Consider the following 17,673-nt stretch of genomic DNA (forward strand, 5'->3'; position numbering starts at 1 on the left):
GCTCCTTCCACCGTACAGGGCTGCAGCCTCTCAGCGGCGCTTGCTTGACATTATTCTAGGAAAAGTCAGTTGGCCTGATGGGTATCCAAGCCTTCCTTCAGCTGGCACTGGAGTCGACAGGAGGAGCGGGAACCCACACCTGGCTTCAGGCTGCGCTGACGCACCGTAGGCAGGAGAACCATGCTCAGCGGCTTTTCTCACGTGTCTGCTCCAGGCTGCGCTTAAGTTACAAGTTCTTTATCAGAAGTTTTCTCGCTGTTTGCCACATTATTTGCCTCAGTTATTGCCTTCCCAAAGCCTATTAAGGTGATTTTAAAAGAAAGCACACGTTTTTCTCCTTTTGCCTCCCCTGCATCAACTCCAGCGTGGCTGCACTAACACACACTCCGAGAGCACGTGGACCAGAGAGTGGATGCTGACGACCGAGGGGCAGTCCAGGTCTTACGGCAAGAGGAGCAGAGAAGCTCGTGTGCAACGAGAGTCCTCTAGTGTCTGCCCGGGGCGCGGGGCACGTGTGTGGTCAGCCACCGTCTGGGTTTTAAGAAAGGCACGGACAGCAGACACAGAGTTGGAAGGGAGGAGAGTGACTGTTCTGGCAGGTCAGGTGGTACAAGGTCCTCAGAAGGTAAATCCAGGAGGCAATCATATAGTTTACGTAACATCTCAAATTAATGGGTTTTTAAAATTGGAAATTTCTATAATTTTGGCTAGTAGAAAAAGAAATATATTATCATTTTCCTATATCCAGCCTTTCCTTAATGATAAAGAAGGACTTTTTAATAGAGATTGGTGGAATAATATAAATCATATCATATGCTGGTGAAATATTTATGGCCCATATATTAACTACTCAGTTTTCCCGATAACATTTCTCAGATACTGTGGAGAAGAATGTATCATTTTCTGTCATTAAAACAATCTTTAGCATCTATGATATTATTCATAATCCATTTTAAAAAGAGAATAGGTAGCATGTGAAAATCAGTGTGGATGAGAAAATGAGAGTGACCGAGCCCCATCTGATCCCCTGGTTTGGGAAGTTACGTGGTGCCCAACAGGCAGAGCAGCTGTGGCTACCTAACATCTATCACAGCAGCTGCTCAGGTGCCGGTTTTACAAAGATATGATGTCACTGAAACCAGTGGGGCACGACCTAGTGTTAAAACCATAAATGATTAACGTAAGCTGACAGTTCATGCAGTGTGTGAAAGCCGCCGATTACTGCAGTGGTCCCAGGAAATTGTAAACTCTCCACGGCAGCCCTGTGAGTGTGATGCAGCACCCCAGCACCCTGGCATACAGTCTGGGAAGTGCCATCGTAAGATCTAACGTGGGGTTGCAGTCCAAGAAAAGAAGAGATAAGGGGAAGGCAAACTCTCCAAAGAAACTGTAGCTGAAAATTTTCCCCATTTGATGAAAGCTGATAAAAGCTGCGTGAATGGGTCAGCCTCGTGTCCTAAGTTGAAACAAAACCGCCACATTCAGCACCCAATGCCGGTGAATGCGTATTTACTACTTAGAAAGACAGGCTTCATCTGCTTTGTTCACTTTTTCTTCCTGCTCTTTCTGGTAACAAATGCAGGGAGAGAACACTGCCTGCTACTTGGGGAAAGGGCCAGATGGGCCAGGCAAGGCCAATGGAGAAGCAACACAGAACTAGCCAGCTGTTCTGAAGAGGGGAAAGGAAGGGAGCATCCCTGAGGGCTCAAAACTGTCCAGCCCAGACCACCAGAGCAGCAGGCAATATATGGGGTGGAGACCCTACGGAGAAAACCACAGAGCTAAACAGAGAGTTTGCCTGGAGTGGCATCAGTCCTAATCTTCCCTGATGTGTTCTCTGCTGGGGTCCGTGCGGGGAGTTAGGGAGGTGACGTACCACAGGGCTGCACAGGGCAGAACGGAAGTAAAGAAACTTCCTTATCTCCTAAGTAAAAAAGGAGTAAGTTTAGTCCTCTCATTTGAAACTGAATGAAAAGGTTTTATTAAAATACTTATTACTCCCTTCTGCAGGATTTAATTTTAGATCATTTACATCTTTCAGCAGAAAGCTACCCTGAAGTGATAACAGTGGAGAACATTCATGAAGATTCCAGTAATGACTTGTTCTGCTGTGAAATTCCAAAGTGGTGCTGTCCATGTGACCATTCCCAAAAAGCTAATACCCTGGTAATCTAGTCACGTGACAGACAAGAACTACACTAACAAAAAATGTTGTAAATGGTCAAAACTTGATCAGAAGAGTCTAAAGAATTTGCGATTGTACTGTATTCACTCAACATGTATTTACTGAGTGACTCCTATATGCCAAACATTAGGGACACAAGTGCCTTTAAGGTTTTACATAATACTGAGGAGTAACCAATGAAAAAGTGAACAAGTCAGAAAGGTAAATTCAGTTTGATAAATGCTACCATGTAACCAAGAAGGGTGCTGTGGGCCGGCTTCTGGGTTATGGGGCGGCCAATTCAAACAAGGCGACCAGCAGAGGCTTCTCTGACATGGTGCCTGTGTGTGCTGAGAACAGGATGCTGAGGGGCAGGCAGGCAACTGCAGACAGGCCTTCCGAGGAGGAGGAGTGAAGGAGTGAAGGCAAAGGAGAGGGAAAGGAACGAGCTTGGCCTGTTCAAGGAACAGAAGGGAGACCAGTCTGGCTGGAGTGCAGGGTGGAAAAGGTGATCAAAGAAAAATAGATTTAAGGCTTATTTTGGAGCTAAAATCAAAATGACTTCCTGAGGACTGGGTGTAGCGAGGATCTACCTGTGACCGTCCAGTGGTCCCAGGACTAGAAAGCGCTAGGCTGCAATAAGTACAATTATCTTTTGTTTTATGACTGTTTTTAGCCATTTAGATGCTGTGAATTCTATAACCATATTTTCCTCTGCTTTGGCCACTAGAAAGCTCAAAGCATAATGTGAAGACCAATTTTGCCAACCCTACAAAATATCATGTACCTTTTTGTGTATTAATCTCACCCTTAGGATTTTTGTAATTTTCTATCCTAATTCTTTTCCATATTAATTTATTTTTATTCTGGTAGATGGACATTAACTTAGCAAGTTACTATATGTGATCTGATGAGAAAAAGTAGTAAAAATATAAGTCTTTTCATCGTAGTTTGTATTAATTGTGCCGTAATTAAAATATAAGAAAAGTGACAGAATGAAAGTTCTATGGAAAAACTGCAAGGGGAGAATGGGTGGAAGAAAAAAAAAAAAAGATTCTGGATAAAAACAGAAGGGAAGGATCAAAGAGAGGGAGAGGTATGGTTTCTGGAACCAGACTGCCTGCATTCCAGCCAGGCTCTAAGAATCACCAGCTGAGTGACTGGGGCAAGTAACTGACTCCTCTGGCCTTGGTTTCCTCATTTGTGAAATGGTGACTTTAGCAAAACAGTGCCCGCCTCACAGGGCTGTTATGAGGCTTAACCTAGTTAATATCTGTGATGTGCTCGGAAAGCACTCAGTCAGTAGTAGGCACAATGTGAGTGTCCTGTTAAAGTAAGTTTCAGTTCGGGATGTAAAGACAAGTAGGATTTAAACAGGTGAGAGGGTTTGAGAGCGGAACCACAGACTTGCAGACACAGGAGCAGTGTGAACAAAGGTCTGCAAGGGCAGAGCACGCCCTTTAACCCAGTGGCGGTGTCCGGGGGAGGCAGGCGCTAAACACAGGAAACATGGCAAAGTAATGAACAAAGACCAACTGGGAGAGAGGTCTTAAGAAAAAATACAGAAGGGCAACTGAATGCCTCTTAGAAGAACATGTATTTCACACTGTAGAAAACAGAGTATTTGAACGATCTGGTGCCATGCAAGCCCACAATCACGTGGAGGGAAGAAGGCGGTGCCTGGCTCCTTGGCACGCGGTGAGCGGAAGTGCCCCGCGTAAGGTGCTGGACCAGCACGAACCAGCCATTGCTCCACAAGCGAACCACTGGGTCTGAAGTGTGACCTGAACGGTAATTCCATCCCAAAATACCCACTACCAAGGCAATGGAAAAGCTTAAAATGGCAAGCAGGGTATAGGCTGTCATCAAAAGGAATAATTTTTCATCTGGGCAGATGGAGGTGTCTCTCCAGATACTACACTCTCCCAAAACAGAAAGTTTCTGCCTTCTTTGTCTATTCATAACATAACATTTTCAACTTAATTGAAAACGAGACAACTAGATGAGAAATGATCTTCAGTAAAAATGAAGACCTGGTCTGAGGAACAGGGCATCCCCTAAATGATGGCACTGCATGTGCTCTATTATCTGTATTCTCTATCCGAGGGATATTCATTCTGTGAATGTTGCCTGATTTAGAGAAAAGGGCCTTTTCAGATGAGACATTAGGTCAAGAATCCTGAGATGGAAACACTACCCTGCACCATCCAGGCGGACTGTAAACACCATCACACGTACCCCTCTGCGAGCGAGGCAACTGGAGATTCGAGAAGGCAGCGCTAGGAAGGAGAGAGAGCAGAGCGCGAGGGCCTCAAGTCAAGGACCGCCTACAGGCACCAGAAGCTGGGAGGGTCAACAAGAGGATCCCCCTCTACAGCCTCCAGGGGGAGAGCAGTCAATACCTTGATTTTAGCCTAGTAAAGCTGATTTCAGACATCTAGCCTCCAGAACTATGACCAATTTCTATTGCTTAAAGCCACCAAGTTTGTGGTAATTCATTGTAACAGCCACTGGAAACGAATATAGCAAATATGTAATTTCCTATGATTGAACAGGAGAAATGGAAATGATAGACATTTACCATTTACTGAACAGCGACATAAATTATTTCATTAAATCATCAGCAATAAATCCTATTATTATTAGCCTGTTTTTACAGAGAAACCCCCCCTGGTTCCATGCCCAGATCTGTGTTTATTTTATATCGCAATAACACCTGTCTGTAACTGCTCTGACAGTGTGTCGATCAGCAGCACTCGGCAGGGGGACTCACTTTTTATTCCTCCCAATGAACTTGGATATATGGAAGAAACCTACTTTAAATTATTTCATGCAAAAAACTCTACCTGAAAAAATATATACAGTCACCAGTGAAAAAAAGTCTGTGTTACTAATTTCCACTGAGTTCTTCTGGGGGCAAAAATGCAAAAATTAAAAATAATTTTCAAATAAGTTTGAGAGTCACGTCTCAATTTATAGTTTGCTTCAACTGACTTACGAATTCATTAACATATTTTTCATGATAAAAGCAGTCATGATTCCGAGACAGAAATAAAAATTCAGTGTGCCTGGACAAGCTTAGGAGTTTCAGATACCACAGAGCATTTACACGGCATAAGAAGACAACAAGCATCGGGACACTCACCTGGTACCTGACACTGCTCAACACTGGAGATGCGGCAATGAACTAGCCTGGTACTGTCTGCACTCACTGGGGAAACACAAGATTCCACTATCTCCATTTGTGTATCAAAGCTATGACTTACGTTCAAAGAATTAATAACGTGAGGGTGATTAAATAAACTTATCTACAGTCATTAGCTAGTAAGTGGTACAGGTTATATTTAAGCCCAGGAATACCTCAGTCCACAGTGAATCCTCTTAATACGACACCGTATTGCCTGAATGCATTCCTACAGGCTTTGTACCAATACACTGGTAAAGCCGCTTGCCTGTTAATAAAGGAAACATTAAAACTGTTGCCATGGTACCCTATTCTAACAACAAAAAGGTAAGTCAATTAATCACACCTACCTGGTTATTGCTGGGGTTGGTACACCTCTTGTACGCAAGGTAGGTTTCCCTCGAACAACTGGTACATCTGCATTTTCTGAACCACCATTCAAATATGTTAATTCCTGGAGCTGTGCTTGCCTGATTTCATCATTATAGTCCTACACAAAAGACAGAAGATAACAAAGAATTTAGGACAAGAAGCAAATAATTTTAATAGGAAAAAAAAAAAGGTAAGGAAAATAGTTAAATTCATAAAACAAGACTTGAGTTTGCTGAAATGAAAATTTATCAATAAATTGTTGTAAAAAGAAAAAAAACAAAGAGTATTTTTCCCCTAAACTAGAATTTTCTACAGTCAGCCATATCTCCTTCTGCTGTGCATACTTTCCAAGTGAAATATTTATAATAAAATTAAAATGGCACGTAACTGATATATGGGCATTACTATTTACAACTCAATCAACTAGTAGTTACAGAGAGCCTAGTTTAGCCAGAAGTATCTAAAGAAAGAAGAACAAAGTTGGAGGACTGGTATGTTCTCATTTCAAAACTTACTATAAAGCTATAGTAATGGAGAACGTATGGTGCTGCCTTAAAAGATAGACGTAAAGATCAATGAAATAGAATTGAGAGCCCAGTTATCAGAGTCAATTGATTTTCAAATAGTCTCTAACAAATGGTGCTGTAACAACTGAATATCCACATCAAAAAAATAAGATGGGCCCTTTACTTTCTGCCATACACAAAAATTATATCAAAATGGATCAGAGACCTAAATGTAAGAGCTAAAACTGTAAAACTCTTAAAAGAAAACATGAAAGTAAATCTTCACGATCCTATATTACATAATGATTTCTTAGCTAAGATATCAAAAGCACAAATGAAAAAACAGTCAAATTGGACCAAGTCAAAGTTTAAAACTATTGTGCTACAAAAATACCATCAAAAAAGTGAAAATACAGCCCACAAAATAGAAGAAAATATTTTGAAATCCTATTACCTGATACGCAACTTGTATTCGTAATACGTGAAGAACTCTTACAACTCAATAATAAAAGGACACATAACCTAATTTTGAAAGGATAAAGGATTTGAATAGGCATTTCTCTTTAAGAAAAATATAAAGTAAGCCCAAGAAAAGAAGCTCGACATTATTAGTTATTATGGAAATGCAAACAAAAACCACAATGAAATACCACGAACATACCCACTAGGATAGCAGTAATCAAAGAGATAAGCAATATCAAGTGTTGGTAAGATTGCAGAGATACTGAAACCCTTACAACTTTCTGGTGGCAATGTAAAATGGTCCAGCCACTTTGGAAAACCACGTAGTAGCTCCTCAAAAATGCTGAACAAAGAGTTACCATATGACTTGGCAAATCCATTCCTAGGTAACACCCAAGAAAATGAAAACATATATTCATGCAAAAATGTGTGCATGAATGTTCACAGCAGCATTATTCATAATAGCCCAAAAGTAGAAACAACCCCAAAGTCCTCAACTGATGAGTGGACATATAAAATGTGGTATATCATAAAATGGAATATTATTCAGCAATAAAACGCAACTTGAATGAACCTTGGTAACAGTATGTTAGGTGAAAGAAGTCAGGGCAAAAGGCTACACATACTGTATGTGTTTTATATGAAATGTCAAAAAAAACCAGGGAAATCTAGAGAGATAAATTAGTGGCTATGTAAGACAGAGGAGTGTGAGAGGGGAGGGGAGCCGAATGGGGAGGGACTGCTAATGCGTATGGAGTTCCTTTTGGGGGATGATAAAAATCTAAACCAGTTTGTAGTCACGGTTACAAAACTGTGAATATACAATAATCCAATGAGCTGTATACGTTATGGGTAAACTGTATGGTATTTGAATTACATCTCCATAAAAGCTGTGTAAAAAGAACAAAAACTAATTAGTGGTTGCCGAAGGCGGGAGAAGAATGCGGAGTGACAGCTGTTGGTTACAAGGTTCATTTTGGGAGGTAAAACAAATGGCCCAACTTAGATGAGGGGGACAGTTGCAGAACTCTGCGAATATACTAAAAAGCGCTGAACTGTATACTTTATATGAGTGAATTTTATGCCGTGTGATTTATATCTCAATAAAGATATTAAAAGGAAAAAACAACACACTGGAGGCAGAAACACCAGATGGAAGCACTTAAGTAATCCCAGTATGTGGTAAAGATGGCCTGGAGTAGGGAAGTGGCGGGAAGGATGGCGAAAGGTAGATATGGAGTTATTTATAATGTCTAATTTTATTAGAAATGGTAAAATATTGGATATGGGGGTATATGAGCAAAGTCAAGAAGTTTGGTTTCTGGAAGATAAGGAGAGTAACAAAGTGACATCATGATTTAATCAATTTTGTACAGGTCGACTCTTCAATGGTCTATAGCACACAAAAATTGAGCTGTTCTATAGCAATCAGACATAGGAACTGGAAATTCAGAAGTTAAAGATATGGATACAGAAGTGGGAAGGAAGGCCCCGCACATTACAGAGAAGGGTGTGTCATCACGCTGGTCCTTGGCAGGCTCCTGGCAGATAACCTCTGAATACGTGGTGGGTTCTGCTTACTAAGAGTATGCTCCTTACCATTTTACTAAAAATGTGTGATTAATAAATTATTTGTAAAGCACATCCTAAATAAAATGTGCTACCTAAATGCTAAATATTGGCCCTGTTGAAAACTGTTAGGAGGCAGGACACAAAATTGTATGTGGTTAAAAACTGATTCATGGGAAAAGAAGATAACTGAGGCCCTATTCAAAAATACAATTAAAAATTTAAAAAGAAAAATTAAAAAAAGCAAAGCATTGCTCTAAGTAAAGCTAGGTGATTTACAATGGTGCCACAAAAACTAGAATTAAAGCCTATTTTAAACATCATCTGTGTCAAAGTATATTACAGCAGATAGTGTAGTTAGGAGGGAAAAAAAGCCCAAAAAGCAAAAAAACAGAATCGGAGTCAATCACATCTGAGGTTAAGCCTGAATTTACCCAATCGGGCTGACCAGCTATGTGATTTTACGCAACTTCTTTAACTGTGAGGTAACTGTTTCTTCTGATGTCAGATAGACACTGACATACACACTGTAGTTACAATTTTATTGGTCTTCGAAATAATGTTTTTAAATCAGTAGGGAAACCAAATCACGTATGGTAGCTTATAGACTAAATTATTTCTACAGTTTTACATTTTAAACTAGTCATTAGTAAATTATTACTTCAACTCCCCATCTGAAAAGTGAAACTATTATAACATTAACACCAACACTGCCACCAATTGTGAAGAGGAGAAAATTGATTAGAATTCTAATTAAATATGTGTAAATGGGATTTCTCTAGCCAGTAAGTTTAGGATCTATCTAAATGTGTTAGCCTGGAGAATAGGAAAAAAGTCTTAAAATAAAATCATTAAAAGTAATTTATTAAAAATTCAGTGGGTTCTCTGCCAGAGATGTACTCTTCAGACATATTTGCCCAAATATGCTAATATTTATGTCCAAGGTTAATCCTGGGATCACTGTTTGAATTATAATCTGTAAGAAGTAAGTGTCCATTATTTGAAGACTAATTAAATAAATTCTGGAACACGCATATAATGAAATATTATGCAGACATTAAAAAGAATGAAGTGAAACTTTACATATGCTCATATGGACAGAGATCCAAAACAACCTAAGTTAAAAAAAAAAAAAAGAAAGGTTATGAGAGAGCACAGGACTTTCAGGATAACTAAGCAAGGAGCTCAGCAAAGCCTTTCCATAACAGGCAACAATAAAGGCTGACCAAACAGTTAAAAACAACCACTTCAGGACTCTGCAAAGAAGAGTGGGAGTCTGTGGCAATCTTGCCTGGGAGTGCTCCCACCCCTCCTCCCCAGCCCAGATGATGCATAAGTTCCACTAGGATGGGGAAAGCCGTGAAAACCAGTGAAGGATGTTCACGTAATTTTGAAGAAAGTGTGAAATGACTCCATGCCCAGCAGCACGGTCAATATCAGTAGCAATTCTGATAGCAAATGAGTAGAGCAGACCAGTCAATCAGCAAGTCTAATAATCACGTTTTGGGTGGGGCAAGCAATAAACAGACTGGCCAATTAGCCAGAAATTTAACAGCCATGGACTAGCAAAGAAAAAAAGAGATTAAAAAAATCCACAATAACTACAATGTAAAGTTAATCAGAGGAGCTCAATAGCAGATTTAAGATGGCAGAAGAATGAATCAGTGAACTTGAAGTTAATTAAAAGTATTCAGGCTGAAAAACACAGAGAAAAATGGATGAAGAAAAATGAGTCTCAGAGATCTGTGGGGCACCATCAAATGTACCAACATACATATAATGGGAATCCAGGGGTTGGGGGTTGTGGAGGAGGAAGAGAAAGGCAGAGAAATTTTAAAGAAACAATGGCTGAAAACTACCCACATTTGAAGAAAAACATAAACCCACATATTCACATATTCCCTTGAGATAAACATGTACACCACAGTCAAATAGTTGAAAATCAAAGATAAAAAGAAAGTCTGAGCAACAGCAAGAGAAAAACAACAGATTACATACAAAACAACAAAATAATTAATGACTCTTCGCATCAAAAATAGTAGAGGCCAGGGCTTCCCTGGTGGCGCAGTGGTTGAGAATCTGCCTGCCAATGCAGGGGACACGGGTTCGAGCCCTGGTCTGGGAAGATCCCACATGCCGCGAAGCAACCAGGCCCGTGAGCCACAATTACTGAGCCTGCGCATCTGGAGCCTGTGCTCCGCAACAAGAGAGGCCGCGATAGTGAGAGGCCCGCGCATCACGATGAAGAGTGGCCCCCGCTTGCCGCAACTGGAGAAAGCCCTCGCACAGAAACGAAGACCCAACACAGCCATAAATAAATTTAACATAAATGTGATTTGAATAAAATATAAAATCTGGTTTAAAAAAAAAAAATAGTAGAGGCCAGAAAATAGAAGAATGGCCTCCTACCACCTAAAAGAAAAAACCGTCGACCAAGAATTACATACAGGTATACTTCGGAGGTATTGCAGATTTGGTTCCAGACCACCACAATAAGGCAAATATTGAAATAAAGCCAGTCAAACGAATTTTTTAGTTTCCCAGTGCATATAAAAGTTATGGCTAACACTATACTGTAGTCTATTAGTGTGCAATACCACTATGTCTAAAAAAAACAAAAAAGTACTTACCTTAATTAAAAAATACTGCTGAAGAATGCTAACCATTATTTGAGCCTTCAGTGAGTCACAGTAGTAACATCAAAGATCACTGATCACAGATCACCATAACAGATATAAAATTAGTAAAAACATTTGAGATATTGTGAGAATTACCAAAATGTGACACAGAGACATGACATGAACAAATGCTATTGGAAAAATGACGCCAACGGACTTGCCTGACACAGGGTTGCCACAAACCTTCAATTTGTTAAAACAAAACAAAACAAAACAAACACAGTATCTCTGAAGCACAATAAAGTGAAGCGCAATAAAAAGAGGTATGTTTGTAAGCTAAACTTTAGGATATAGGTGAAATAAAGACATGCCGAGAAAAAATCTTTTTTTGCTAGCAGACCTATGTTACAAAAAAGACTAAAGGAAGTCCTTCAGGCTGAAAACAAGTAACACCATATGTCAACTCTATCCACATAAAGAAACAAAGAGCACCAGAAATGCTAGATGTGTGCTTTAATATAAACATCTATAAAAATACTGTACTACAAAAGCCAATATCCCTCATGATTATAGATGTAATAATCCTTAAACTATTAGGGTTTTTTATATGTTTCCAGCAACTTATAAAAGGGATTACATATCACGATCAAGTAGAGTTTCACCTGGGACTGCAAAGCTGGCTTGACATGTGAAATCACAAATGCAATATGCCGTTATTAACAGAATGAAGGAGAAAAGCCACGTGAAGGGCTCAATGGACAGAAGAGCACAGCCCAACACCCATCTGTGACTAAAACAAACCAACAAACCCAAACCTCTCTTACCACCAGGCATAGAAGAGAACTTCTTCAACATGATAAAGGGCAGCAAAAGAAACCCTACAGCTAACATCACACTTCATGGTAAAAGACTGAAACTAGCAAAGGGTGTCTATCCTCACTTCTACTCAACAATGCACTGACAGTTCTAGTCAGTGTAATAAGGAAGAAAATAAAATTAAATAAAAAATTAAAGGCATCAGATATGAAAGGAAGAAGTAAAGCTTTCTTTATTCACAGATCACATGATTCTGTATGTAGAAAATCCTGATAATTCCATTAGAAACACACACACACACTGGAACTAATAAACACATTCAGCAAAGTCACAAGGTACAAACAAGATCAACTGCATTTCTATACACCAGTAACCACCTGAAAATGAAATTTAAAAAAAAAACAATTCCGTTCACAATAACATCAAAAAGTATGTAATACTTAGAAATAAATTTAACAAAAGAAATGCAAGCCTCGTATCCTGAAAACTATAAAACACTGCTGAGAAAGAATTTTTAGTATCTCTTAAAAAAATGGAGAGACATTTCCTGTTCATGGACAAGAAGGTGCAATATTGTTAGGATGGAAATTACCCCCAAATTGACTTGTAAGTTCAACCCACTATCAAAGCCCTGGCAAGCTTTCTTTTTTTTTTGGTAGAAATTGACAAGCTGAATGTAAAATACACATAAAAATGCAAAGGAGCCAGAATAGCCAAAACAATTTTGAAAAAGAAGAACAAAGTTGCAGAACTTACACAACCTGGATTTCAAAATTTGCTATAAGGCTGAAGTAATTAAGAGTATGGTCCTGGCGTAAGGACAGGTATATAAATCAATGGAACAGAACTGAGAATCCTGAAATAAATTCATACATTTATATTCAGTTAATCTTCAACAATAGTGCCAAGGCAATTCAATAGGGACAGAATTGTCTTTTTAACATATGGTGCTGGGACAACTGGATATCTACATAGAAAAAGATATATTTAGATCCTAATCTAACACCTTACACAAAAAGTAACTTCAAGTGGATCACAGAGTTCAATGCAAGAGCTAATACCATAAAACATTAAGAAGAAAACACAGCAGAAATTCTTTGCGACCTTGGGTTAGGCAAAGAGTTTTCTGGCCACCTCAGATTCAAGGTGAAAGAAGTTGGAGCCTACTTCTTGGTGGAAGAGTGTGAAGTGATGGGGTGGGAAGACTGTTGCTGCTACCTTTGGAGAACAGAGTCTGTCCTACTTGGCTAAGCTGGCACTCCCTCGTCCACACTGAATGACCACAAGGACATTAAACCTCTCCCTGGTCTTGTCAGAGTTACAATTTTAAAGTCATTTATATAAATATCTGATTCTTACCTGTCTCTCCCATTATATAAACTCCACAAGGGCAGGGGCCATGTTTTTTATTAGTTCACATGTGTCTATCAAATAGAGAGCACTCGAAAACTCTGTTTTTAAACTAAATGAATAATAGGATCATCACACTGGCTTGAGGGAACTAATGAAAACCCTGTTAAGCTCCCAAATTAAAATACTTAATACAGTCTTATGCCCTGGCTTTTCCAAGACAATCATGATTCAAAACGTCCTTTCCCTATAAATATGACAGTCTTCCTCACAGATAACATAATCATGACACATGCTCCAGTAGGTAAGTCAATCTACTACACCACTGGGAATCGCTGAACACAGTCTTATCCCAGACAGCTGTTTGGCAGATGTGACAGTTTCTCTAAAATAAACTGTCTGAAGAGCCAACCTGTTCAAGTTTTTGTTTTTTAAATCTAGAACATGCAAATTATACAAAAGACTGAAATTAACTTTTGTAATGGAAATAGGGACATATTCTCTTTAAATGATCACATTCTCAGCAATGTCAGGGTGTCTGAAAAGGATTAAAAAAGACCATCAGCTGTTAACAAAAACATAAATACCCGCACAGTGCCTTCCTCTCTGTGTCCGCCGCTCCATCTCCGTCACGCATTCCTCACGCTGCACAGAAACCACGTGCTTCTGCGCCCCTAAACCACACAAGCCTCCGGCGGGGCTGCGCTTACCCACGCGGCACACCAGCACCAAGCACAGCGCTCGGCACGTGGACCGCACCAACGAGCTCGCGCTCGAGAGCAACGAATCTGTGAGGTGACTCAGTGTCATAGCAAGGCTTCGGGCGTGAGACCACAAAGGCACACCAGTGACTGTGCTCTTCAACTTTCTTGCAGTATTACCTAATCTCTTTAAAAATCCCTGGCCTCACAGGTAAAGAAGGAATGATGCCAAGTAATTCATAGGGACACTGTAATGGACAAAGCGCTATGCAAATAACAATTACTGATAAGAACTGTCAAGGATTAAAACAAAGGGAGGACTTTAAAGTACAAATTAACTATCAAGAAAAACTGTACTAACAGGAATGAGGAACTTTTTGATTTCCTCCAGAGCATGTCCCATCCGGGCATAGGCTTCTGCTGGCGGGGCAAACACTTCAATCAGAACATGGAGATCATCATTCAGGTGGAAGTACTTTGCTTCTCCACTTTTCCTCAACTCTTCTTCCTGAAAAAAGAAAAATCATGTTTAAAAGGGTGTCACTGTAAAAAAAGAAAAAGAAAATAAAAACTACCCAAGCTTATCTGGCACGTGGTTATCACAAAAGGTTCACCCAACAGCAAACAACACCTAAGGAAGAAAGTTTAAAACACAAATCTGATCTTGCTGTCCCCAGGCCTTTATGGAAACCCCAAAGGCTTCCTGCTGCGGTGGGAGGGGTCTCAAGTCCTGCCTCTGGCCCAGGAGCCCTCCGGCCATCTCCCCAAGGCCACGCGCTCCGAGCTCCGGCTGCTCCAGCTCCTCCAGCCTCCCCGGCCCAACCCCTCCAGGCGCAGCAGAGAACTGCTTTGTGTTCCTCAGACTGGCCAAGCAACCAAGCTCACTTCTGCACTGGCTACCCTGTGTGCCCCTGAGCTGTCACAAAGCATTTACCACTATCTAAAATGCCTTACTTTTTGCTTGTCCATTTTCTAATTTTTCTCACTTAAGGTGATCACCATGGAGCAGAACCCATGATTGTCTGGTTTGGTGCTGCATGCTCCTTGTCTAGAAAAGTGCTTGGTAGATAGTAGATGCTCAACGAATATTTTTGAATGAATAGGTAAATATTATTTATTCATTTCTATGTTCATTTGCTCATTCATACAAAAAACATTTCTACATGCCAGGCACCATACTCTATCTGAGAATAAAAGAGTGAATAAAATAAATGAAAAATTTTGTTATAGGATTTTATATGATTATGAGAAACATTTAAAAAAATTTTGGTGGATATAGTGAAATTCAGGGGGGAAAAACCCCAGATCATTAAGGGACCACTAACTTTGCTCCATTATCTTTTTCTAACAAGCCTTTGTTAGAGTAGCAATTACAGAATCTGGTTCTTTTAGAAGTCTTTGTTCTCAACATTAAAATCAGACAGACAGATTAAGATTAGTAGGAACCTACACCTAGAGTGATTTCTAAAAGGCAGGAAACCTTCCTAGCCTCTCCAAAAAACCCACCCCGTAAGAGAGAGAACCCAGGAATTCCTGGCAACAGCACCTGTTGATTCCAAAATTAGCCAAGAGGACAAGGAGGCACACACACCCTTGACTTCACCCCTTAAGGTTTCAACTTTTGTTACTTAACTAATCTGAATTTTTACAAAGAAAAGACAGATCAAAATATAGAGCATGAAAAGGGCAGGGGATTTAGAGTTAGATATACCTGAATTTTAGCCATGGTGGTCACCAGGTGTGTGTGTGAGTTTGAACAGATTATATGTAATCCAACACTTCGTTGGCAAAATCAATTTGGTGTTAACATATGTATATTAATGTAGGTCCACTGGGAAGACTAAAAAGGCAGCTTGTGTAAAGGCCTGGCCAAGGAGACAGTATATATAGTGCCCAGGACACTGCCTTGTACATGGCAGGCACTCAGTAAATGCTAGTTTCCTTCACATTTATGGAAAGTGGGCCAGAAACTGAAAGAAAAGAAGAAAAATATATCTGAAGGGAGAGCAAACATAAGCTACCATAATATCCTATGCATTTCCTTCAAAATTTGTCAAGTATGAAAAGGACTATTGGGATTTCCCTGGTGGCGCAGTGGTTAAGAATCCGCCTGCCAATGCAGGCAGGGGACACAGGTTCGAGCCCTGGTCCGGGAAGATCCCACATGCCGCAGAGCAACTAAGCCCATGCGCCACAACTACAGAGCCGGCACTCTAGAGCCCGCGAGCCACAACTACTGAGCCCGTGCGCCACAACTACTGAAGCCCGCACGCCTAGAGCCCGTGCTCCACAGTGAGAAGCCACCGCAATGAGAAGCCCGTGCACCGCAACAAAGAGTAGCCCCCCCTCGCCGCAACTAGAGAAAGCCCACGTGCAGCAACGAAGACCCAACGCAGCCAAAAATAAATAAATTAAAAAAAAAAAAATAAAAGGACTATTCTTTCATGCCAACGGTGGACTAGTTCTTGTTCTAATCAGAACATTTCCAATCATTTGATCTGACTCTGCCTTTCACAGCTGAAGTCTTAGAAACTGGATTCTATGCACAGTAGTTCATCTTTGAAAGCATGAACTACTGCAATGAACATTTCTTATCTTTTTCTAATATGGCACCAAACTAATGCTTTTAATGAGAGATTATAATTGTTGATTCACAGGCAAACATTTCCATTGCTATTACAAACTTACGCTGGAACAGGAAGGCCCTCTTACCATAACCACAGCTGTCACGCAGCTCCACAGAGTGAGCAGTTATGACTGGTTACTTCTTGGGTTAATGATGGGAGGCAATGCAGTGTTTGGGGAAGAACACAGAGTGTGTTTGAAGTTCTGCTTTCAAACCCCAAATCCAGCAGCTGGTCATGTTACTTTATCCCCATCCTGAAGAGGTGATTTTAAAATGGGTGATAATAGCGTGGCGCCTACTGCTCCAAGGGTTGTTGTAGTAACAGAGGAGTGGTTGTAACAGTCGTTAGGAGTTATTAGTAATAAAGGAATTGTAGTAATTCGGAAGACACAAGAAGTCTTTAGAATTATGCCTACCACATAATAAGCACTCAAGTGATAAATATAGTAATGGTAACTATTATTACATAACAATAGTGTCAATTATTCTATTATTCTATAATATAGATGAGGTGGGCAAAACGTCTAGCATGTTTGGCACAAACCGAAGGCTCCACAGACCGTAGCATTATAGTGATTATTATGCCACATAACCACCTGATACATGTCAGTAATGACTCCTATAATATCATCAATGTAGCAAATACAAGAAGAAAATGAATTATGTTCACATTAGAATTTAAATGGTGAACACTTTGAAAATCCAAAAGGATGAGATTTTAATACTAAGGAATGGAAATCTCTTTAGAAATAAACACTGTTAATAAACACTGTTAACTGAGAATTTTCTGTAGACTAAAAATTAGTAAAAAGGATCAACTGAAATCAGTATTCAGGAGTTCAGGCAGTGAGGATCTGATTACGATACAGCAGATGGGACACCTGTCTACTTAAGTTATCACCTGTGGTTACTGTCAGTGAAATGCTTTTGAAGGTGTAACTGATGGACCACCTGGCCCAGTATGACGGGCGAGAAGGAGACACGGTGGGCCGGGTGGGGTGAAAGGGGCTGCTTCTACTGTACTGAAGAACTTAAAGAAGGAAATGACAGACTCAGCACTTGACATTATCAGTTCAAGGCCCAAAGAGCCAGAAGTATCCCGGAAGGTTTTACTGCTTATGGCCACAGGCTGATGGAGTCAACAGACCAGGCAGAGTTCAGGCGTGTGCTAATGACCAGGTTGCCTGGTCATTGCTGTGGGAGACTTAGGACGGTGTCTGGAGGACAGTGAAAATCTGAGAGCTGGACTGGCAATTTTTGGAAAGATTCAAGTAACTCTGAGTATACGAACGCTAAAGTCCCACT

At 40.3% G+C, this 17,673-nt stretch overlaps 1 protein-coding gene across 4 annotated transcripts in view; it reads right to left on the reverse strand.

The window, feature by feature from the left end:
* KHDRBS3 (KH RNA binding domain containing, signal transduction associated 3) overlaps positions 1–17,673 on the reverse strand; it is a 167,225-nt gene that overhangs the window by 73,239 nt on the left and 76,313 nt on the right. For all 4 annotated transcript variants that reach the window (XR_005017089.1, XM_036830888.1, XM_036830887.1 and 1 more), the window contains exons 4-5: positions 14,104–14,250; positions 5,699–5,838 (exon numbers count right to left, since the gene is read on the reverse strand). Coding sequence is in view for 3 of the 4 variants with exons in the window: in XM_036830888.1 (XP_036686783.1) it covers positions 5,699–5,838; positions 14,104–14,250 (287 nt within the window). In the remaining variant the exon portion in view is untranslated. The remainder of the gene's footprint in view (positions 1–5,698; positions 5,839–14,103; positions 14,251–17,673) is intronic.

This window comes from Balaenoptera musculus, chromosome 17 (assembly GCF_009873245.2).
Source record: "Balaenoptera musculus isolate JJ_BM4_2016_0621 chromosome 17, mBalMus1.pri.v3, whole genome shotgun sequence".
Classification (NCBI taxonomy): domain Eukaryota; kingdom Metazoa; phylum Chordata; class Mammalia; order Artiodactyla; family Balaenopteridae; genus Balaenoptera; species Balaenoptera musculus.